We start from the raw sequence: 24,493 nt of genomic DNA, 5'->3' as shown, positions 1-24,493 counted from the left end.
GGCAAAATGGCCTGCATGGTAGATTTCCAAGACGCAAACCACTGTTAAGCAAAAGGAACATTAGGGCTTGTCTCAAATTTTGCAAAGAAACATCTCAATGATTGCCAAGACTTTTGGGAAAATACCTTGTGGACTGATAAGACAAAAGTTGAACTTTTTGGAAGGCAAATGTCCCGTTACATCTGGCGTAAAAGGAACACAGAATTTCAGAAAAAGAACATCATACCAACAGTAAAATATGGTGGTGGTAGTGTGATGGTCTGGGGTTGTTTTGCTGCTTCAGGACCTGGAAGGCTTGCTGTGATAGATGGAACCATGAATTGTAATGTCTACCAAAAATCCTGAAGGAGAATGTCCGGCCATCTGTTCGTCAACTCAAGCTGAAGCGATCTTGGGTGCTGCAACAGGACAATGACCCAAAACACACCAGCAAATCCACCTCTGAATGGCTGAAGAAAAACAAAATTAAGACTTTGGAGTGGCCTAGTCAAAGTCCTGACCTGAATCCAATTGAGATGCTATGGCATGACCTTAAAAGGTGGTTCATGCTAGAAAACCCTCAAATAAAGCTGAATTACAACAATTCTGCAAAGATGAGTGGGCCAAAATTCCTCCAGAGTGCTGTAAAAGACTCACTGCAAGTTATCGCAAACGCTTGATTGCAGTTATTGCTGCTAAGGGTGGCCCAACCAGTTATTAGGTTCAGGGGGCAATTACTTTTTCACACAGGGCCATGTAGGTTTGGATTTTATTTTCTCCCTAAATAATAAAATCTATCATTTAAAAACTGCATTTTGTGTTTACTTGTGTTATATTTGACTAATGGTTAAATGTGTTTGATGATCAGAAACATTTTGTGTGACAAACATGCAAAAGAATAAGAAATCATATATATATATATATATATATAAACTGCTCAAAAAAATTAAAGGAACACTTTAAAAACACATCAGATCTCAATGGGAAAAAGAAATCCTCCTGGATATCTATACTGATATAGACTGGGTAATGTGTTAGGAACGAAAGGATGCCACATCGTTTGATGGAAATGAAAATGATCAACCTACAGAGCCCTGAATTCAAAGACTCCCCAAAAATCAAAGTGAAAAAATTATGTGGCAGGCTAGTCCATTTTGCCAAAATTTAATTGCAGCAACTCAAAATTGTACGCAGCACTTTGTATTGCCCCTGTGTTCTTGTATACATGCCTGACAACATCGGTGCATGCTACTAATGAGATGACAGATGGTGTTGTGGGGGATCTCCTTCCAGATCTGGACCAGGGCATCACTGAGCTCCTGGACAATCTGAGGTGCAACCTGGTGGCATTGGATGGACCAAAACATAATGTTCCAGAGGTGTTCTATTGGATTTAGGTCAGGAAAGTGTGGTGGCCAGCAAGGTTATTATAGTTAACGAAAACTAAAATCAAAACTGAAACTATTATTAAAAAAACATTTTCGTAAACTGAAATAAAATAATTAACAAAACCGAAATGAAAAACTAAAACTAAACGAATCTATTAAAGTAGCTGGAAAAACTAACCGAAATAAAATAATAATTTACTAAAATATTTGTAGTTTTCGTTTTTGAATGAATATTCTTGCCGTTAGTCTTTAACCCTTGTAAGTTTAAACTCTAAAACAGAAAGTCATCCACCACGAGCCCGCATATATTCATCCAGTGAACGGCAGCTGGTGAAGGAGGGCGGCAGTTCACACAGCATTTGCGGTGACAGAGCAAGCTGAGTGCGGGTGCATAAAGCATGTGAAATAGAAAGCGATTTGCGTGCCGCCTTTCTTTGTGCTTTTTGTGTATCAAGATTTAATTCAAATGGCTGAAATCAGAATGTGCTGGTCAATAAAACGTTTACCATAGAAAAATCACAAGTGAGTAACGTTTCAGTTTATTTCTCAGGTGTCTGCTATTTGTTGACAGCAATTCACCTGCCACTTAGCACAGGAGAAATCGTTTTTACTTTCTCATATACGAAGTATACAGAAAGTATAGTAATCATGAAAAAATTCGACCTTGATATTTTGATGAATCTTGACGTTATAGACTAACAAGTGTCCAACGATACTGTTTTTTGGAATTGCGTGTGTGCGCGTCTCTGTGCGTGTGTAAACACGTTATCTCAAAAACGTAGATAGATGGATGAAATTCGCATGTGGTTGTTACACCACAATTGTAGATCTGTATTAACTTTTGGGCCAAATCCATCACCCAGAAGTGGTACTTTATCTGAACACATACTCAATTTTTTTTTTTTTTATACAGCTGCAGAGTCCGATTTATTCAACTTTACTTTTTTTAATAATTGTTCAATATATTATTAATTTGATTTGTTGTTGATGGTAATGTACATAATATTAAAATATAATCATTGTCTTGCAGTTTACTCCTCAAATATCCATCCCCATATCTGAGTATACAAGAAAATCGAGGGGAGACCACTCCCGGATTTTAAAATAAAACGGCGCCGATCGAGAGACTGACGTGGTCATCATACAAGATCAGCATATTGTTACTGACCAATCACTTTTGCTTTAAAAACATTGTTTAAAAACGAAGCGATACAAACAAAGGTAGGGAGTCTGACAAGTAATGAAAAACTACTAGTGGGTTTTTGTATTTATTCCATATTTATTAATTTATCTTTTTTAGTTCATATTCACAACTCAAAATCCCTAATATTGTGAAAGTAATCCATTACCAGAATATTTTAAAATATTTGTCTCCCTTTTTTCAATGTTTTTCTCTCTCCCAAAATAGATAGTTGAAATATCATATTCTTTTTGTTTTTAACATCAGCCTTATCATATCTATTGCATACCAGGGATTTTTCCTGCCTTGCATCCAAACCTGCCGCGGTAGGCTCCAGGTTTTCTGAAATCCCTCTGGATAAACAGGTTTAGATAATGTATATATTGTTCCTAATCTCAGACGCTGTCTCTGTTGTTTTGTGCCTGTCCATACTCTTATTACCTGCTCTTGCCCTGCTCATTATGGGTTTACTGTTCTTATGGTGGGCTATTCAAGACTCACCACACTTAACCTTGAAACTACATGCTTATTGTTCTTTGTTTCCCTCAATACAGCTAGGTGGGGTCTGCACACTGATTCAAGTCTAAGAGCCCTGTTCTTCCTAAGCCCATGTGATTTTCATGAGAAAATATTTTAAAAATTATAAAACTGTCTAAAATTGTTCATATTCAGTGTCTAGTTTTGATTATCCTGCTTTTATCAGACCAAAATAAAACCAGATAATAAACCAAGCAGTACAGTAAGCTTAACATTAAACTCATATCCAAATCTGTTAAGTGTACAGTTTTGTCTGATTGTGACATAAATCTAACTCCGTAGGCGCTCCATGCCATAATTACTAAAACTAAAACTGAAACTAATATATATAAAAATAAAATAGAAATGTCTTTGTGAAATAAAAACTAAACTAAAACTAAAAATACATGATGAAGGAAAACTAAACTGAATTTCCAAGTAAGGTCAGAAAAAATATAGAAATAAAAACTAACATAAAAAGGCAAAACTATAATAACCTTGGTGGCCAGTCAATGGTATCAATTCCTTCATCCTCCAGGAACTGCCTGCATACTCTCACCCATGAGGCCAGGAATTGTCGTGCACCAGGAGCCACTGTACCAGCATAGGGTCTGACAATGGGTCCAAGGATTTCATCCTGATACCTAATGGCAGCCAAGGTGCCTTTGTCAAGCCTGTAGCGGTCTGTGTGACCCTCCATGGATATGCCTCCCCAGACAATCATTAACCTACCACCAAACTGCTCATGCTGAATGATGCTACAGGCAGCATAATGTTCTCCATGGCTTCTCCAGACCCTTTCACTTCTGTCACGTGCTCAGGGTGAACCTGCTCTCATCTGTAAAAAGCACAGGGCACCAGTGGTGCATCTGCCAATTCTGGTATTCTATGGTGAATGTCAATCGAGCTGCATGCTGCTGGGCAGTGAGCTCAGGGCCCATTAGAGGACATGGGGCCCTTGAGTCACCCTCATGAAGTCTTTCTGGTTGTTTGGACAGAGACATTCACACCAGTGGCCTGCTGGAGGTCATTTTGTAGGGCTCTGGCAGTGCTCATCCTGTTCCTCCTTGCCCAAAGGAGCAGATACTGGTCCTGCTGATGGGTTATGGACCTTCTATGGAACCTCTCCAGCTCTCCTAGAGTAACTGCTTGTCTCCTAGAATCTCCTTCATTCCCTTGAGACTGTGCAGGGAGACACAGCAAACCTTCTGGCAATGACACGTATTGATGTGCCATCCTGGAGAAGTTGGACTACCTGTATAACCTCTGTAGGGTCCAGGTATCGCCTCATGCTACCAGTAGTGACACTGACTGTAGCCAAATGCAAAACTAGTGAAGAAACAGTCAGAAAAGATGAGGAGGGAAAATGTCAGTGGCCTCCACCTGTTCAACCATTCCTGTTTTGGGGTCATCTCATTGTTGCCCTCTAGTGCATCTGTTGTTAATTTCATTAACACCACAGCAGCTGAAACTGATTAACAACCCCCTCTGCTACTTAACTGACCAGATTAATATCCCATAAGTTTCATTGACTTTATGCTATACTCTGATCAAAAAGTGTTCCTTTAAATTCTTTTGAGCAGTTGTATATATATATATATATATATATATATATATATATATATATATATATATATATATATATATATATATATATATATATATATATATATATATATATATATATATATATATATATACACACACACGTGGACAAAATTGTTGGTACCCTTAAGTCAATGAAAGAAAAACTCACAATGGTCACAGAAATAACTTTAATCTGACAAAAGTAATAATAAATAAAAATTCTATGAAATTTAACCAATGAAAGTCAGACATTGATTTTCAACCATGCTTCAACAGAATTATTTAAAAAAAATAAACTCATGAAACAGGCCTGGACAAAATGATGGTACCCTAACTTAATATTTTGTTGCACAACCTTTTGAGGCAATCACTGCAATCAAACGATTCCTGTAACTGTCAATGAGACTTCTGCACTTCTCAGCAGGTATTTTGGCCCACTCCTCATGAGCAAACTGCTCCAGTTGTCTCAGGTTTGAAGGGTGCCTTTTCCAGACGGCATGTTTCAGCTCTTTCCAAAGATGCTCAATAGGATTGAGGTCAGGGCTCATAGAAGGCCACTTTAGAATAGTCCAATGTTTTCCTCTTAGCCATTCTTGGGTGTTTTAGCTGTGTGTTTTGGGTCATTGTCCTGTTGCAAGACCCATGACCTGTGACTGAGACCAAGCTTTCTGACACTGGCCAGCACATTTCTCTCTAGAATCCCTTGATAGTCTTGAGATTTCATTGTACCCTGCACAGATTCAAGACACCCTGTGCCAGATGCAGCAAAGCAGCCCCAGAACATAACAGAGCCTCCTCCATGTTTCACAGAAGGGACAGTGTTCTTTTCTTGATATGCTTCATTTTTCCATCTGTGAACATAGAGCTGATGTGCCTTGGCAAAAAGTTCAATTTTTGTCTCATCTGTCCATAGGACATTCTCCCAGAATCTTTGTGGCTTGTCCACATGTAGTTTGGCAAATTCCAGTCTGGCTTTTTATGATTTGTTTTCAACAATGGTGTCCTCCTTGGTCGCCTCCCATGAAGTCCACTTTGGCTCAAACAACGACGGATGGTGCGATCTGACACTGATGTTCCTTGAGCTTGAAGTTCACCTTGGATCTCTTTAGAAGTTTTTCTGGGCTCTTTTGTTACCATTCGTATTATCCGTCTCTTTGATTTGTCATCAATTTTCCTCCTGCGCCACGTCCAGGAGGTTGGCTACAGTCCCATGGATCTTAAATTTCTGAATAATATGTGCAACTGTAGTCACAGGAACATCAAGCTGCTTCGAGATGGTCTTATAGCCTTTACCTTTGACATGCTTGTCTATAATTTTCTTTCTAATCTCCTGAGACAACTCTTTCCTTCGCTTCCTCTGGTCCATGTTGAGTGTGGTACACACCATGTCACCAAACAACACAGTGACTACCTGGAGCCCTATATATAGGTCCACTGACTGATTACAAGATTGTAGACACCTGTGATGCTAATTAGTGGACACACCTTGGATTAACATGTCCCTTTGGTCACATTATTTTCAGTCTTTTCTAGGGTACCATCATTTTTGTCCAGGCCTGTTTCATGAGTTTTTTTTTATTAATTCTGTTGAAGCATGGTTGAAAATCAATGTCTGACTTTCATTGGTTAAATTTCATAGAATTTTTATTTATTATTACTTTTGTCAGATTAAAGTTATTTCTGTGACCATTTTGAGTTTTTCTTTCATTGACTGAAGGGTACCAACAATTTTGTCCACGTGTGTGTATATATATATATATATATATATATATATATATATATATATATATAAATAAATAGTGCTACGGAAATGCTGACAATATAAATTTTCATTTATTTTCTACTGGAAATGACAGTTTTTTACAAACACAAACATACCCTTACCTCATTATGATGGTGTGCTTCATTTCTGTGAACCCCGAGTGATATGGTAGTAATCGCTGGATCACTGGATATCTCCCGCTTCTGCACATGCAAGTTCTGCTCTGCAGAGTCCAGACTGTGTTCATAATTCTGCTCTTTCTCATTACCATCATCATGGTCATGGTGGTAAACCTGAGAACCCTCCACATATAAACGCAAGTCCTGGCTTTCATTCTTGTCCATTCGTTGGTTTAGAAGTACTGAGGAATTACTGGCGTTTTTGTTTTTAATACCCTTCTTCTTCTTTCTATGTTTTTTGGTCCCAGATTCAGAAAATTCCAAGTGATCTTGTGTAGTGGTAGGAGAACTATGTACAAATGAAGTCACTTCTTGATTGTTATGAACTGCAGAATCATTGTGGGTATGGTGGTGATGATGATGATTGTGATGATGGTGATGTAGAGTGGAATTGTTATGGATATGATGATGCAAGTGATGCTTATGGAAAGATTTGCCACCTTCATTAGAAAGGGATGTGTAATTCTGCTTAAAAGTAGAATTTTCCACAGTAGTTACCCTATGAGAGGATTGCTTACACTGGGCAGAATGGATAACCCTTGATGATGTTAAGTTTTCTTTCTGAATGTTAGTGTGTAAATGAAAATTACTTGGTGTAAATGGATGGTAGTGTGAGTGGGAATGTAGACCTTCTTGGACTTCTAATGCATCTAGATGAGCAACATGGTCATGTCCTATCTCTTCATGGTTCATCTCTACCACACGCACTTCACCAAGACCAAGGCTATTAAGCAACTTCTCAAAGCCACCAAAGTCAAGTCTCCCCTTTTCCCCATAGCGAAGGAAAAGCTGCTCTATGTAAAACTTTTGCTCACTCTCTGCTTCATTATGTGTTTCAAAACTTAGGTCTGAAGGACTGTCCACACTTTTGTGCATATAAGGTGCCTCTGAAATCTGGTAATCACTGTGGTCATGGGAATGATCTTCTTCAGAATGGTGGTGATGGTGATGGTGATGCCCCTCCTCATGACAATGGCTGCATTGATGAAACAGAAATGTCACCAAACATAGGAAGCAAAATTTGGTGTGCATATGTACCTTCATGGTTTATAGAGTGTTTTCACCACCTACAATAAAAAAAGAAAAATAGTTACTGGTATAATATAAATAGATATTCAAGTAAAAAGCCATCGATAGATTCCATTTTAATACAGGCAACCCCAACAAAAATCACAGTATTTACAATATAGCATAGTATATTTGTCTGTTCTACAAATGAGAATTGAACTGGAAAGCAAGTTTGACTTAAATGAGTTTTTGAAATTCAATACATCCATGATGTTTTAAATGTATTGCAAGCTTTGGGAAGTTTTCTTGTTTATTGGCAAAGGTCTTGTTACCTTTTGTGCATCCCACATTATACAGCTTAAAATGCATACCTCCATGAATCACTACACAAACAACAAGACAAACTGCCATCACGCGGAAGGAAACTTAAGCAAACAGGTAGAACAGAAATGTTCCTAATAGGCTACTTGGTATTTTCAAATTACTGTATGTGGGCTAATTCAAAACAGCTTTATAGCTTAAATTACTATATTCCAGCCCTAGGGCCTTGTTTTGTGCAACTTGTGCCACTGTTTTGTTATAAAACATTGAATCAGAGTGGATTTAAATTGGGGTTTTCTGACACTAATCAACAAAAAAAGAATCTTCAAAGTCACATTGATCTGACAACAGATCTCTAACGAGTGGTCAAAATTAATAATAAATATAAAAAACAAAATAATAGATTACATAAGTATTCACCCTCTATAATATGACACAACAAAACCATCACTGGCACAGTCAGTTTCTTTTCGAAATCGGAGAAATAATCAAATTGGGACACTATAAAATGTACCATTACTCATCAACCTGAGCCTGACTTGGGTTTCACCATAATTGCATAGAATTTCAAGCCCTTGTCATGCTCAGCATTAAAGCCAATGATTTTCAGACACACCAGTTAAGGTCAGTTTTACGCCTTCTATACAAATGTAAAATTTACAAATTGTTCCACATTAAGTGAATTAGATTTTTTCTAAAATAAAAGTAGTACATTAAATGTTGTTTCCATTTTAATGAATTAGGTAGATTGGGATTCTTCCATTTGAGAAAAGTGAGACACCAATCTAATACATTTTTTAAATTGTGTTACTCCAAACAAGGATGCCTTCCTGATATGTACTACAGTAATGAAAGCTAAGAACTGTCTGATATACAACACAAATCCTCAACAGATTAATATCATCTAGGAGAAGGCATGTCAATTTGGTTTAAACTAGGTCCAAAATAACTGCATGATCAATGACTTAATTTCTGCACTAGTATACAGTATGGGTGGTCATTCACCCATCTATACTCTAACAAGACTATGCACGGTTTAATTGCAATTGCATGGAAAAATGTCTTGCGACATTTGAGAGCTGCCATTGTTAAATTACATTTCCTTAAAATTGACATTACCCATCTAGTAAAATATACAGGTCTCGAAGAATCGCAGTGCTTTGTTTCATCTCCTAGTAATGATAAAGAAACACAAGAATAAGCATCTAATGCACAACTGACACTTAGGGGACAGATTCATGTATTTATACTCTGTTAAGAGATTTTCCTTATGAGAAAGGGTTTAAAAAACAAAAAATAGTTTTGAATATATATATATATATATATATATATATATATATATATATATATATATATATATATATATATATATATATATATATATAAAGTATATCTTAACATTATACTATATTTATATACAGTAGCTAATATTCTAACACTATTATTTATTATTGTAGCTATAAAAAGTAATGATTTTTTTGATCAGAACAAATTTAAATATTAAACACTAAAAGTTATTGCTAACAATATTTCTTGCACAGCGCAATCTTGGAGTTACTTCACAAAATATTTGTTCATTTGTATTACATAGTTTAAAAACACCCAGGATATTCATGTAAAGCAACCGTTTATTTATAATTGACTTTCATGAATAAAACTAATATATTTTCTTTGACAACTCAGCTCCATTCATACAGGTATATAACATTTAAACAATGTTCTAAAAAAAGAATGAGCTTTAGACAGTGTACTAACACTACATATTATTTAATTTTGCTGCAATAATAACAGAATGTTTATCCCAAAATAAAAATAGCCACTTAATAAAAAGCTAGGACAAAATATATAATGAAAAAAAAAAAAAGGATTTTTTTACCCTTATATATACAGTATATTTTTTATTCCAAGATATGTTTTTTATTAAGCAATTTAAGACTGAGACATAAAGACTATAGCATTGCATATTAGATATTTATTTAATCTAGTGTCTCTAAAATATCTTCAGCAGAAACAACTGCATGATCTATAAATAAAATATTAAAATTATGCAAATGTAAAACAAAAACTCATTACAAGGTTGTTGTAAGAATCGAAATACAAATCAATTGTGTTATGTTTAAATGTACAAAACTGAAACAATAATTATGTGATACCATCTACATACATGATTACATTTAATTAGCAACTATCATGTTTAATCAGTTATATTTTCCTACATATTGCTATTTTTTAAAAACAATTTTTCAAAACACTTCCATTAAAACAAATACGGAAATAAAATGACACATTGATTTACCACTCAGATGTACTTACATGCACTTTCTTCTTGTTCTTCTAAAAAGCACAAGATGAAATAAAAATTGTCTTTCCAAAATTGTAACAAAAAGCAATAATTACAGAAATAACATTTGAGTATGGTATTTATAACTTTGAAAGACACTGCAGTATATCCCCTGAAAGTTATCTAATAAGAGGGAGCTCACGTCAAAACCAACCACAAAAACGTTACTGTTCTGAATGCAGCTTTCAGTCAATAAATACATTGTTAAAGCCATTATTTTCTTCCATCAAAAAATACTTACTTGTGTGACAAAATGGGCTTAAAATGTTCATATTTGGTAAACTAAACATGTGACAATCAATAAAATAAAGAAAGTCTTTGTTAATTTATTTAACTATGGAATGTCACCACAATAATGAATACCTAAGGCATTCAGATTTTGCACTAGACCTTTCGGGCTGATTTTTCCTAATGACCTTTGATAAGCAAAGAACAGAAATACAGTTATCTAGATAGAATATATGAAAGAAAGAAACATAAAGCCAATCAGAAACATTTACAAGACACCTAAATATTTCTACCAGTACTGGTTTGTTTGAAAAATACTTAACAGTTAGAGCTTTTTTGTTCATTAGCTTCTGTGTTTTAAAGTTGCATTAAGCAGAAGCAAACTGCCCTTTCTGTAAAAATATGAATAACAGATTGCAGAAGTAGTAGTTTACCAGAACAATTAAAATTAGAAACAAATAATGATTGCATTATAATTCATCAGGTACATCGATAGAATTTCACTCTGATTTCAAGAGATAACCTTAATATACAGCTCAAAAAGCATTAAAAACAGTTTATTCACATTATAATGAGACCTATATATATTAAATAAAAAAACTTTGAAAACAAGGTATTTTGTACTTTATTACACCGTTATGTTTCTTGTTTTCTTCTAATTCACTATATCTAAGTGTATTAAAACTAACAGATTCAGGATTTCCAACTTTCACCGGAAAAACATTTCAGAATCTAATCCAATAAATCTTTGACTTCTGCAATGAGAACAAAATAAAACATAAATGCTATACAGTTTAACCTAAAAAAAAAAAGGAAGCATAAATTAACAACAAATGGAAGTTACAACCCTCATTTGGATGGCTCAAGGCTAGGTTACACTGAAAAATACAATATAGCAAGCAACAAATTTTACAGCAATGCCTCCTCATAGATTTAATGTTGTTTTAGGAATCCTCCTTTTTGGAAGCCTACATTTTCTCACCTTTCCTTTAGGTCTTCATACAATTGTCTTTTTATAAGTGACATTTTTATGTGGCATGTGAACAAAGTAATAATTTTATCTAGTTTTGTTAAAAACATGTTTAAAAATGTGTCATACCACAAAAGAAAGAAGATAGATTTGTTTCTTCTGGACTTTACTGTTTAGATAACTGGAAAGAGGGCTACAAATTATACTACTAAGTGGCATCTGTATGCTGTGAGCATTAGCTATGCCTTCTGTTCTCAGCCAAACTCAAGAACAGTCATTGGCGTTTACATACGCATATACAACTTACCAGATGAGGCAAAGAAAGTTGATATTATTCTTTTTAAGCCTAGCCACAAAACCTAAACAGGTCCTATTAGGGACTACTGTCACTAGTAATAGAGCTACTCAATAAAAAAAAAATAGTAAACAAACATTGATATGATGGCCCCAATAAGAAATGCCATAAAGTGCCACTGCTTTAGGAATTTCACTTTATAAGAAAATGCATTTGTCTTCCAACAGTAATACTAAGTTAGCATACCACCACAGGATAACAGCATTAATAGCTAAAAATGTGAAATGCAAGCTTCAATTAAAACTTACCTGAGGCCGCCAGGTGAATTATGGCGAACAGAGGACTATGTATACTTAATTTGCAACTTCATTTGTTGGCTTATTATATTGTCAGTAGATATCTTTTGGCTATAGATAGACCTGCTATCTTTAATTTTTTTCTTATTTAATTGATACGACAAACTCATACAAATTTACAACTCTTTTCACATACCCATTAGTGTGTTCCAGTTTAACAATGAGGATAAGAATGAAGCTTCTTCGTGGTTCTCACAGGTTTTGGTTTTCTTTTTATGTTCACAACAAACTCAGAAGTGTGCTCATAGTTAATGAATGTAGCTTAAAACCTTCTCTAAACTGTAGTATTGTTTGACGTCTGCAACCTGAAGAAACACTGCCTGATGCCTCAAAACATGTATGACTGCTTTTCTCACATTGATACACATACACTGGGGGGAGGCATGTATAAGTTAGGGAGAAGGCACCTAGACAGAACTTTGTAACTAAAACTATAAAATAATGTTATTTTTTCATTACACCTGAATGTAAAAGTGCAGTATGTTTGCTTAATAGCACTATTATAAAAAGTGTAGGAATATGCAAGGAAACATGTTCATCTACTCACAGCTCTGACTGTTGATTACAAGGAAAGTTCCTTAAAGAGCAATCATTTAGGACATTTTGAAAGCTGACAGACTTAGATTTGACATCTTTAATTGGGGAATGATGCCCATCACTTTGATAACATGATGTTCAGCTGAAAAGTTAAAGCTGACCTGCTCCCAATCACAACAGTAATTTTACACAGATCTGAAGGCTAAGCTTTACCCTTTTTTATTGGATTAAAAGACTGTCTGTTATCCAGCAGAAACCCCATCTCTTGTTCCCACCCAGCAGAAGCTGGCTGTGCAGCAGAAGTGTGAAAATAAAGGAGGGCCGTGGAAAAGAATAGAATGCAGTATATTAATGTGAAAATCTTCTACATCTACTTTGTAGAATAACTAAGTAAATGAATGATTGCATGCATTTTTAAATTAAAAAATTAAAATTAAAAGTAGTGACATCAGGGTAATGTAACAGAGATTAAGGGAACCATTTGCATTGGAAGAGCTTGAAAGTCTGCATCTGTTTGTACATGTTTTATGGAGGTTTTTGGAATAGTTCCGTTGCATGGCTGAGCTCTGGTCCTAATTTGGGATCCCACTGTATAAGTGCATACTCCTCTCAACCTTTGTCTCTCTCTTTTTTTAAATCAGTTTAAACATTGATATTTTTTTTATAAATTCGGGCATCCTCGTTTATCATTTTCAAGCAAAATTTTTTAGACCTTCAAATGAGACACCTAGTCTGTTATAAAATCATGACAATTTTTAATGTTTAGTGTTGTTTGTTGTTATTCTATTAAAAATATGTCTAATACTAAAACTAATATGAATGAAAAACAATATCTGTTGTGTCAGTGCTGGGCCAGCCAATCTTTATTAATTATTGAAACCAATTATTCAGTACTTGCTTACGGTATTGATATAGTCTATAAGGGTAGCAGTATTAAACAGTAGAGCAAAGTATGAGAATAGGAACACTCAATTAGCATTGAACATCAATCTGTCACAAGAAAAATGTAAGAAAGAGTGTTACCATGTTCTGTAGCAATTTGTTTAATGCCTTTTCTCCTTTTATATTTAGGAGATGTTATAACCAGAAGCTTTTAAGATTGTTCTGTATTTTAGTTAAAATTCCAGCTAATGAGATCTTTTTTTTTTTGGGGGACCAAACCTTTATTGAAATTTAGCAGGATTCACAGAAATAAACTTTGAATAATAAAGCCCAAACTGTTAAAGGAAAAGTAACAAGAAATAATGAAGAAAAGACTGAACACTTCCCACCAGCACCCAACCCCCATCCCACACACTCTTATCAACCACCCTTACAACAGTCGTAATCAGCTGGGAGAGGAAAATATTCAAATTGGCAATACCTGGACAACCTAAGATGAGTAGCACTATCTTCTCATTCCTGGGGCCATCTGTTTGGGTTAAGAAAAAATGTGGCAGAGTGGATCACGGACCACCTGTCCCCAAATAAACTACACAATAAACTGTAATTTAGCAATGTTAGGCAGGAAGACATTAGGGTTGACAGTTTAGAAAAAGTGTGATTGTATTGACACACTTGCCAGTGAAGAAAAGGAAGAGGAGATCAGAAATTTTTCAGCAAGAAACTTGAACCAACTTGTCGGCAATCCTATCAAGAGAGAATAAAACCCATCGGAATGAAGAAAGAAATCTCTACAGAAAAAATACAAAAGACTTTATATTTGAGGATGGCCAAAATACCCTCACAATCAATTAATCCTCACAGCTGACCATCTGGGAGAAGTGAAGCTTTCCCAAAAGGAAAAATAAGGAGGATTGGCCAAAATTCAATGAGTAGTTTGAACCTATTTGTTGGCAACCAAATGAAACCAAATTTGCACATAGTTATCATATTCTTCAATGAAACTGCAATCTTTATTAATCATTACTGCTCTCAGTTTTCTTTTCTGGTCATTCTGTAGTGGTGTTCCATGTTTTGTACACTATTTATGCATTATTCTTATCTAATTATAATTTGTTTTTCTTTGCAGGTAACTAATGTTTTCACATCTTGCAATATCTACTTCTTTGATATCTTGTAAAGCACTTTGAGTTACATTGTTTGAATGAAAATGTGCTACAGAAATAAATGTTGTTGTTGAGAGAGAAATAGGCAGAAGTCGTCCAATAGAATGTACATTTGAGGATGAAAAGGAAAAATCATGGAAAGGGAAGCTGAGAGAACATATAAAACAGAAGATCAAAATGTCAAAACCAATGAACATTTCCAGAAAACATGAAAAAATGTTCCAGAATATCTGTTTGACAGAATAGGCAGTTAGACCTATGGTAAAACACTTCTGAGGAGAAAGATAGAGACATTGAACAAACCTCAATTGAACTTTTTAAAGTTTAGGTTTCTGCAGGAGGCTAAAAGTTCTTGAAAAATCAATCCCCACTAATAATGGGGTTAAGAGAAGTCACAATTTCAGACATATTGAATGATTAAGGGTCTGTTAGATGCCTTCCTCAAGAATATACATTGTTGGCATTGGCTTCAGGAAGGGGACAGTGATTTGGCATAGTCAGGAAGGGAGGGTAAAAGACAAAGAAACATTACAAGTTTTAAAAAAAAATCTAATTTGAAGATAGAAGAAAAAGGGAGCATCAGGAAAACATAACTGAACTTTACAAACTGAAATGTATAGAACCCTAGGTCACTAAAAATATTGGCAAGAGTTGTGATACTTGGAGAGGCAAAAGGAGAAAAGAATATAGGGTTGCCTTTGATGGGTAAGGCTGGATCAGGGTATGACAGTTCAATGATGGATAGGGATCTAAGAGTTTTTCAAATTTGTCTCAAATATTCAGGGATAGAATATTCATGTTCCAGGTTAGAAATGTGGCAGTGCCAAGAAAGGCAGAGATGGAAGATTTCTATGGCCCACAATGTTAGATTGTAATACAAAAAGTTTTATTCATAAGAAGGTTGAACCAGCTCCAGATCATTTGCAAGGCACAAGAATTACCCCAAAGATTTGTTTTGGGGTGAAGTGCATGATTTGAGGAAATTTGATATTATGAATCTTACAGTAGTTTAATTTTAATGGAGGGAATAAAGAAAACCTGGCACTTATAATGTTATAGCAAGAGACTATGTTCATTTCATTAATACCTACTCTAGCCCAGATGGAAAGAGTCCATAGAGTTCCTGGTGATTTGTTAATTCTTTTAAAAATTTGACAGTAATTACAAGTTGTGGAGAAGAGTAACATTATCCATACCAAAATACTTAAAGGAAGATATTTAGTTTTGTTTTATTTCTGGTTTTTTTTTTTAGAATATGGTAGTGCAATAAGATGTAGTCAGCCTGTCGCTAGTGATAGAATCTGAAATTGACACTGACATGAAAGGGAGTAGAGGACAGAAAAAACATGGTTACTGATCAGTTTCTAATTCTACTGTGCGAAGGAATGCCCTTGCATAAAAAAAAAAAAAAAAATGCTGTTATGAGATTGGGCAAAAATAACACAACAAAGCTTGAAATGATCCAGAAAGACAAATCTGTATTTGTGTGCTGCAGGTTTACTTTGTTTTCTTTATTATCAAGATTAGGAGTCCATCATTGGGAGCAACAGCACTCATGTTCATTCTTCAAGAGATGCAGTGGCTACAGATATTTGTTCTATCTCAACTGCTTAATTAGAAGTCATTTAGTCTGGACAACAAAGATAGTTTCCTGAACACCTTTGGGTATATCTTATGGATTTTGGCATGCTAATCACAAAAATGACCTTTACATTTTCCTGTCTTATACCAGTTATTTGCAATCACCTATTTTGGTAATTTACTCTCATGTTACAAGTATACATATATAGTATGATCAAAATGTAGTGGCACTACTACTAGGAATGCAGCTCAGATATTCTGTACCAAGTGCTCTTGTTTCATTTGCCTCCTTTTCATATAAAACTTGGACTTATGAAAAAGTTTGATATCCGAGACAGATGTTTCCACAACTAAGGTTTAGTGAGTCCCACATTTCCCCCCAACATGAATACTGAAAGTTACTAAAGTCTGTCTTTTAACCTGATCGCAGTCATTTTGCATTTTTGCCACACATCTACTTATACCCCCTGCTACACCTTTATATGGCTCACCAGGCATATCATAATGGTTCAGAGGTACAGTGCTGTCTGCATCACTTTCAAAATCCATGTCAATGTCTGATGACCAGTTCACATTGTCTATTTTTGACTCAACTAATGGTTCAGTTTCAGTTTATTCTAAAAATCGTTTTACAACTGCTCGTTTACTTGTCATTGTGTTTTGATTGAAGACTGTGCCTTACTCATCAATATTGATGTTACCGTAAAGTGGAAAAATGTATAGAATATTCATGATTATTTTGGAGCATAATGTTATTTTACCCAAAAGATGGACCCTGTGATCATTAGAGGTGACTGTGTGCAGAGGATGCAGACCTATAAATATCTGGGAGTGCAGCTGGATGACAAATTGGACTGGACTGCCAATACTGATGCTGTATGTAAGAAAGGTCAGAGCAGACTATACTTTCTGAGAAGGTTGGCATCCTTCAACTTCTGTAGTAAGATGCTGCAGATGTTCTACCAGACGGTTGTGGCGAGTGCCCTCTTCTACACGGTGGTGTGCTGGGGTGGCAGCATAAAGATGAAAGATGCCTCACACCTGGACAAACTTTTTAAGAAGGCAGGCTCTATTGTAGGAGTAAAGTTGGACAGTTTAACATTTGTGGCAGAGCGACGGGCATTAAGCAAACTCCTGTCAATCATGAATAATCCACTGCATCCACTGAACAGTGTCATCTCCAGGCAGAGGAGTAGCTTTAGTGACAGACTTTTGTCACTGTCTTGCTCCACTGACAGACTGAGGAGATTGTTCCTCCCTCACACTATGCGACTCTTCAATTCCACCCGGGGGAGTAAATGCTAACATTACTCAAAGTTATTGTCGGCTTTTTCATTTTTATTACTATTTAATTGTTTCTTTGTATCAGTATACTGCTGCTGGATTATGTGAATTTCCCCTTGGGATTAATAAAGTATCTATCAGAATACGGACCAAAAGTGACTTTGGCTTAACACTGTAAATTACATGTCACCTCAAGTCTGACTTGGGCTTAACCACAATTGGACAAAATTCCGGAGTCACACTCAATATTATCACAAAGGAGGTTAACTTGGTCCCATTAAAACATGTGGGATCGTCATAAAGGATGGGTTTTAATAAAATATTTGGAAAGCAATGGAAGAGGAAAAAGTGAAGAACTGAGTATTACTCATTATCTCTTGGGCGCAAAACATTTAGATGATGTTTTTAGAAAATGTATACTAATAAAAGGCAAAGGCCTCACTGACTCACTCATCACTAATTCTCCAACTTCCCGTGTAGGTAGAAGGCTGAAATTTGGCAGGCTTATTCCTTACAGCTTACTTACAAAAGTTAAGCAGGTTTCATTTCGAAATTCTACACTTAACGGTCATAAACGTCCGCCATGTTGAACTTTCTTATTTATGGCCCCATCTTCACGAAATTTGGTAGGTGGCTTCGCTGTGCTAACCAAAACCGATGTACATACTTATTTTGGTGGTATGGCTGCCATATTGAACTTTCCAATGTCACTAATTCTCCAACTTACCATGTAGGTAGAAGGCTGAAATTTGGCAGGCTCATTCCTTACAGCTTACTTACAAAAGTTAAGCAGGTTTCATTTCGAAAATTCTACGCGTAATGGTCATAACGGTCGACAACGTCCACCATGTTGAACTTTCTTATTTATGGCACCATCTTCACGAAATTTGGTAGGCGGCTTCCCTGTGCTAACCGAAACCAATGTGCGTACTTATTTCGGTGGTATGATGCCACGGTCGGCTGCCATATTGAACTTTTCAATGGTCTTTGTTACTTATGGGACCATCTTCAAGAAATTTGGTACGCGGGTTCCCAACGCTAACTGAATCCTACTTACATACATATATACGTCCATAGCCTGCAGCTCGGTCACCGTGTGAGGCGGCGTTGAGTCCCCCATCCCAACGCCTCCCACGTTGTTGGCTGCCTGCTTATATAAGGCTGTCTGTCGCTCTAGTCTCTACATTCCCTTCCTTGCTACGCCACAGTATTCACGTCTCCCTGCTGATAACTACAGCCTTTTAATTTAATCCACGGCTTCTCCGCCGTTTTATTGTTCATTTATTATGATTATAGTTGTTGTGTAGGTATTTTAGACTTACTTTACATTGTTCAGGTACCCATTTCCTTTATCATTCCAACCGTACCGCCATTAACATGTCTATCGAGGTGATCACCATCGATCAAAGAACTGTCACTTACCGAGTGGTTTCCATGCCCAGAGATGGCACCTACCTTTTCCATTCTCTGTGTTACATATTGCACGGCCATATCAGGCTCACTCGATATCCGGAGGAACATTGTGTCTTATGTATTGAATGACTGGGACAGGTTCAAGGTGTGGACTGATGACGGTAGAGGAGATAATTACTCTACACAGGAGCACTAGAAGAGTGAAATGCTTAAGCCCTTCACCTATGCATCTGCATGCGAGTTGATGGCTGCCAGTGAATTGTTCGGTTGTCGCGTTCAATTGTACCGAAATGGCCAAATATTTTACACCTTTCGACAACTGCCAATGCCTCTTAAACATCTTAGATTGAGAGGTGACGATTTCAGTAGTGGACACTTTGATGTTTATGAATGTTTAAACTCTCAAAAGCTGGATGTGAAGTTATCGATGAAACCGGTTGTATACTTACAACGCTTGACAGATGCCGAATGCCTCTTCAACACAAGTCCTACAAATACTGTCGTAATTGAAACAAACCATGAAACTCAAACCGATTATGACAGCAGCAATCCAAGCTGTGAGATTTGAAACAAGATTACTGTTCAGATGGGCAACTGTACATTGCATGCACAAGAGTAAGCTCAGCGCACAGCTTGGTCATAGTACAACCGGAGGGCCGAACTCACGATGTGGTATACAAAGAGATCCATAACAAATAATTATTGGTATATTTTCCCTCAGTTTAAAAAGGTTTCATTTTCTTCTTAATAAAAATTTTAAGGCAGTACTTCGCCACTGCGAAGCGCGAGTATTTTGCTAGTCTATATTATAAGAATGACATGGCAGATTGAAAACACGAGCAAACCATGAACCTAAATAAATTCTGTTATTAGCAAAAATGGGCTTCTAATTAAGCAATAGGTTTCAACAAAAACCTGCAACCACCAGAGCAAAACTTGAGCACTCTTGATTTAGAGTCTACCGCAGTGCTTCATCTACCTAGGGTTAAAACTCAGGGAACTTCAGTTTCTGTATTACATCTTGCCTGAAGAAGGGGCCCGAGTTGCCTCAAAAGCTTGCGTATTGTAATCTTTTTAGTTAGCCAATAAAAGATGTAATTTTGCTTGTCTTTTCCTCACAAATGATAATAAACTGGCTTAACACTAGAATTACCAAAGCCTACGAAAAAACTCGTAAATCTGTCCCACCTTAAATCGCTTCTTAAATCCCTTCACACCTCTCCGCCAGCGTCCTTTGTCTTCTAAATGTGCTGATAAAAAGAAGCTAGAAGCAGCCGGCTAATCCATCCCTCCACCAATTTTGAACGTGCACGAACTTCTCTCAGCTCATGCCTTGATTGAGTATCTGGGAGTGAATCAAAAGGTCGCGAGTTCGAACCTGCACCACTCTGTTTTGAGAAGTAAACTGCTCTTAGTCTTACTATTTTAGAATAAAAGCATACACTTGATTTCAGTCTGTAACAGCCGGTGTAATTTATGATCCTTGTAAAGGTTAGCTTTGTTTTTTGTTTTTTTTTTTTAATTCACTTTTCATTCTTTCAGTCGCGTTCAGAATCAATCCATACAACCCCATCTGACACGGCTGTTTTCACATAAAGACGTAGTCCCTAGTGTGTGTATGGGTGTGTGTGCCCTGCGATGAGCTGGAAACCTGCCTGGGGTTTGCTTCCTGCCTTGTGCCCTGTGTTGGCTGGGATTGGCTCCAGCAGACCCCTGTGACCCTGTAGTTTGGATATAGAGGGTTAGATAATGGATGGATGGATGGATGGATGATTGCCAGTGTTTTTATTATTCTAGAAAAAGGTGTAGAATTACCAGCTCTAACCCAAACCTTGCACCTAATTTTACAGTGTGTTTCTAAATTAATTTTGCAAGCATGCAAACCTGAGCATGACATTAGAGAAAACTAAAAAATGAAAATCAATGAAGCAGATTAGAGACTTTTTAGCATTGAAATCTAGATGTATTTTTATCATGTTTAGATTGAATGTTACTCATAAAACTAAGAAAACTAATTGGGGAAAAAATACAACTATACATGCATAATATAAACGTAATTTCATCCATAACACATGTTGTAAAGGAGTAAGAGTTATTGGTAATTTAACTGTTCTATTCCATTAACTTTTCTGAAACTCCTTAGTTCATACACAGTAGTGAAGTTGGGGGAGGATGGTAATGCTTGGCCCATTATTACTGCAGATCAAAGGAGAAAATCAGCCTTGGAAGGGACATCAGCTCACTGCACTGCACCCTTACAAACACAAACAGCCAAGCCTGATTTCCCAGATGACCTGCATTATTTTAGTATGTTGGAAGAAACCCCACAAGACTGAAGTAAACCCACATCCCTGGTAAAATACACAAATTAATGGGAGCACTCCACATACTTCTAAACTCTGTTGTCTGGAGCAATGAAGGAATTTTACTTTCCTTTACTGCAATGTTTAATTATTCCCCTGTACTTGAAAAACATGACAACTAAGCATGAACTAAACTGAACTTAGATTTAGAAATGTTAAAAAGGAAACTAAACAGAGGAATTAAACCTAAATTTGATGAAACCTGCTTTCACTGCAAAGAGGGATATGAACAGTTCCAAATTGACTTAAGGTTGCACTTTAAAATAAATCAGCACAGTTCAGGCTTAAATGACTCTATGTGTAGTTTCAAGGAATAGTAAACTGAGATGAGAAAGTGTAGATTTTACTTAGTATTCACTTTTCCATTGCACCTTAAAATACTCTCATTTTGTTTACATAAAACAAGGACTTCATATTGTTTTCTCAAACTGTCTTAGGCATTATGACAATGAACCTTTTTTTTTTTTTTTTGGAAAAACAAACAAACAAACACATTTTACTACTATATCAGTCAAAACACAGAATTTATGAAAACTACATAACATTACAACCTGAATAGTTATGTATAACATTAGTTTTAATGGTAAAATAGACATTTGTTCATTTTAAAGTCAAGATGTAGCAGACAGTGCTCAGAGAAGTAGTAAAATTGGTTAACACTAAAAACAATGCACAAAATAAAACAGCTGCATCTGCCAACAGAGTATGAGGACATTCCTAACATGCTATCATTTAATACAAATACAGTTTTTACAGTATTCAACCTACCTGAGATAATCCTCTAACTTCTGAGATATGAGCAGTAGTCCTTTTTAAACTGTTCAGCTACTGAACCAATTGTCTTGTTAGCTTTCCATATAAACAATACACTCCAATGTGTAGTTAGTTTACTGCAAGCCTAAACTTATGCATGTAAGCACAAAACTGTATTTTTCAGAAAAAAAAAACCAAACAAACAATGGTAGTACACATATCCAGTCATGCTACTTCAAAAGTGACAACAGCAAAAGGGAAGTGATAACATAAGAAGCCAATATGCATCTGATATACACAAGACAAATCTCAATCCTCATGACCTAAAGCAGATTTAATCAACAGTTACTAAATGTACACTACAGCAAATTCTAGCTGGAAAATTACAGGTTTTGATCATCATCATACATGCATATTAGTTACCAGGGTGGCAGCAGAAACATAAATACTGGTCAAATATTAAATTACTCCTCAGTAAAGTTTACCCTTCCAAAAAAAAATTCTCAAAAAATTAGTAGCTTCTTTTATCCTCACTTTTATACATCAGATTTACGAAACTATGAGGTAAGCTTGAGATATTCTGCAAAGCAATACAATTAGACGGATACATTTTGCTATTATTACATTCCATCTTTCCACTCTTAAGAAGGTAATGTAACACAAAAGTAAATAGGGTGCTGTTTGAGAATACACATTCATTGAAGTGCAAGAGTCAATGGAGGCACATAGTCTTGCTTTTTAATAAGGGCATCAATAATAACAACATACACACATGATTTAGTGCTTTAAATTGCAATGCACATCATACATCTCTATATCTATAATACACAGTCTATTTGTTTTTTTTTTATGCCAGAGACCCGAAAGGTGGCACACAGGTACAGTGCATCTGGAAAGTATTCACAGCGCATCCCTTTATCCACATTTTGTTATGTTACAGCCTTATTCCAAAATGGATTAAATTCATTTTTTTCCCCTCAGAGTTCTACACATAACACCTTATAATGACAATGTGAAAAAAAGTTTACTTGAGGTTTTTGCAAATTTATTGAAAATAAAAAAACTGAGAAATCACATGTACATAAGTATTCACAGCCTTTGCTCAATACTTTGTCGATGCACCTTTGGCAGCAATTACAGCTTCAAGTCTTTTAGAATGATGCCACAAGCTTGGCACACCTATCCTTGGCCAGTTTCGCCCATTCCTCTTTGCAGCACCTCTCAAGCTCCATCAGGTTGGATGGGAAGCGACGGTGCACAGCCATTTTAAGATCTCTCTAGAGATGTTCAGACGGATTCAAGTCTGGGCTCTGGCTGGGCCACTCAAGGACATTCACAGAGTTGTCCTGAAGCCACTCCTTTGACATCTTGGCTGTGTGCTTAGGGTCGTTGTCCTGCTGAAAGATGAACCATCACCCCAGTCTGAGGTCAAGAGCACTCTGGAGCAGGTTTTCATCCAGGATGTCTCTGTACATTGCTGCAATCATCTTTCCCTTTATCCGGACTAGTCTCCCAGTTCCTGCCACTGAAAAACATCCCCACAGCATGAAGCTGCCACCACCATGCTTCACTGTAGGGATGGTATTGGCCTGGTGATGAGCGGTGCCTGGTTTCCTCCAAACGTGACGCCTGGCATTCACAACAAAGAGTTCAATCTTTGTCTCATCAGACCAGAGAATTTTGTTTCTCATGGTCAGAGAGTCCTTCAGGTGCCTTTTGGCAAACTCCAGGTGGGCTGCCATGTGCCTTTTACTAAGGAGTTGCTTCTGTCTGGCCACTCTACCATACAGGCCTGATTGGTGGATTGCTGCAGAGATGGTTGTCCTGCTGGAAGGTTCACCTCCCTGACTAAGGCCCTTCTCCCCTAATCGCTCAGTTTAGATGGCCGGCCAGCTCTAGGAAGAGTCCTGGTGGTTTCAAACTTCTTCCACTTACGGATGATGGAGACCACTGTGCTCATTGGGACCTTCAAAGCAGCAGACATTTTTCTGTTACCTTCCCCAGATTTGTGCCTTGAGACAATCCTGTCTCGTAGGTCTACAGACAATTCCTTTGACTTCATGCTTGGTTTGTGCTCTGACATGAACTGTCAACTGTGGGACCTTATATAGACAGGTGTGTGCCTTTCCAAATCATGTCCAATTAACTGAATTTACCACAGGTGGACTCCAATTAAGGTGCAGAAACATCAAGGATGATCAGAGGAAACTGGATGCACCTGAGCTCAATTTTGAGCTTCATGGCAAAGGCTGTAAATACTTGTGTACATGTTGTTTCTAAATTTTTTTTATTTTTAATAAATTTGCAAAAATCTCAAGTAAACTTTTTTCACGTTGTCATTATGGGGTGTTGTGTGTATAATTCTGAGGAAAAAAAAATGAATTTAATCCATTTTGGAATAAGG

General features: G+C 36.4%; 1 protein-coding gene across 1 annotated transcript in view; it reads right to left on the bottom strand.

Moving 5' to 3' along the window:
* slc39a10 (solute carrier family 39 member 10) overlaps positions 1-24,493 on the bottom strand; it is a 158,817-nt gene that overhangs the window by 81,812 nt on the left and 52,512 nt on the right. Inside the window, exon 3 of the mRNA XM_039755035.1 lies at positions 6,535-7,658. Coding sequence (XP_039610969.1) covers positions 6,535-7,635 — 1,101 coding nt within the window. The 5' untranslated portion in view covers positions 7,636-7,658. The remainder of the gene's footprint in view (positions 1-6,534; positions 7,659-24,493) is intronic.

This window comes from Polypterus senegalus, chromosome 6, assembly GCF_016835505.1.
Source record: "Polypterus senegalus isolate Bchr_013 chromosome 6, ASM1683550v1, whole genome shotgun sequence".
Lineage (NCBI taxonomy): Eukaryota > Metazoa > Chordata > Cladistia > Polypteriformes > Polypteridae > Polypterus > Polypterus senegalus.
This window is presented reverse-complemented; position numbering and strand designations above follow the sequence as displayed.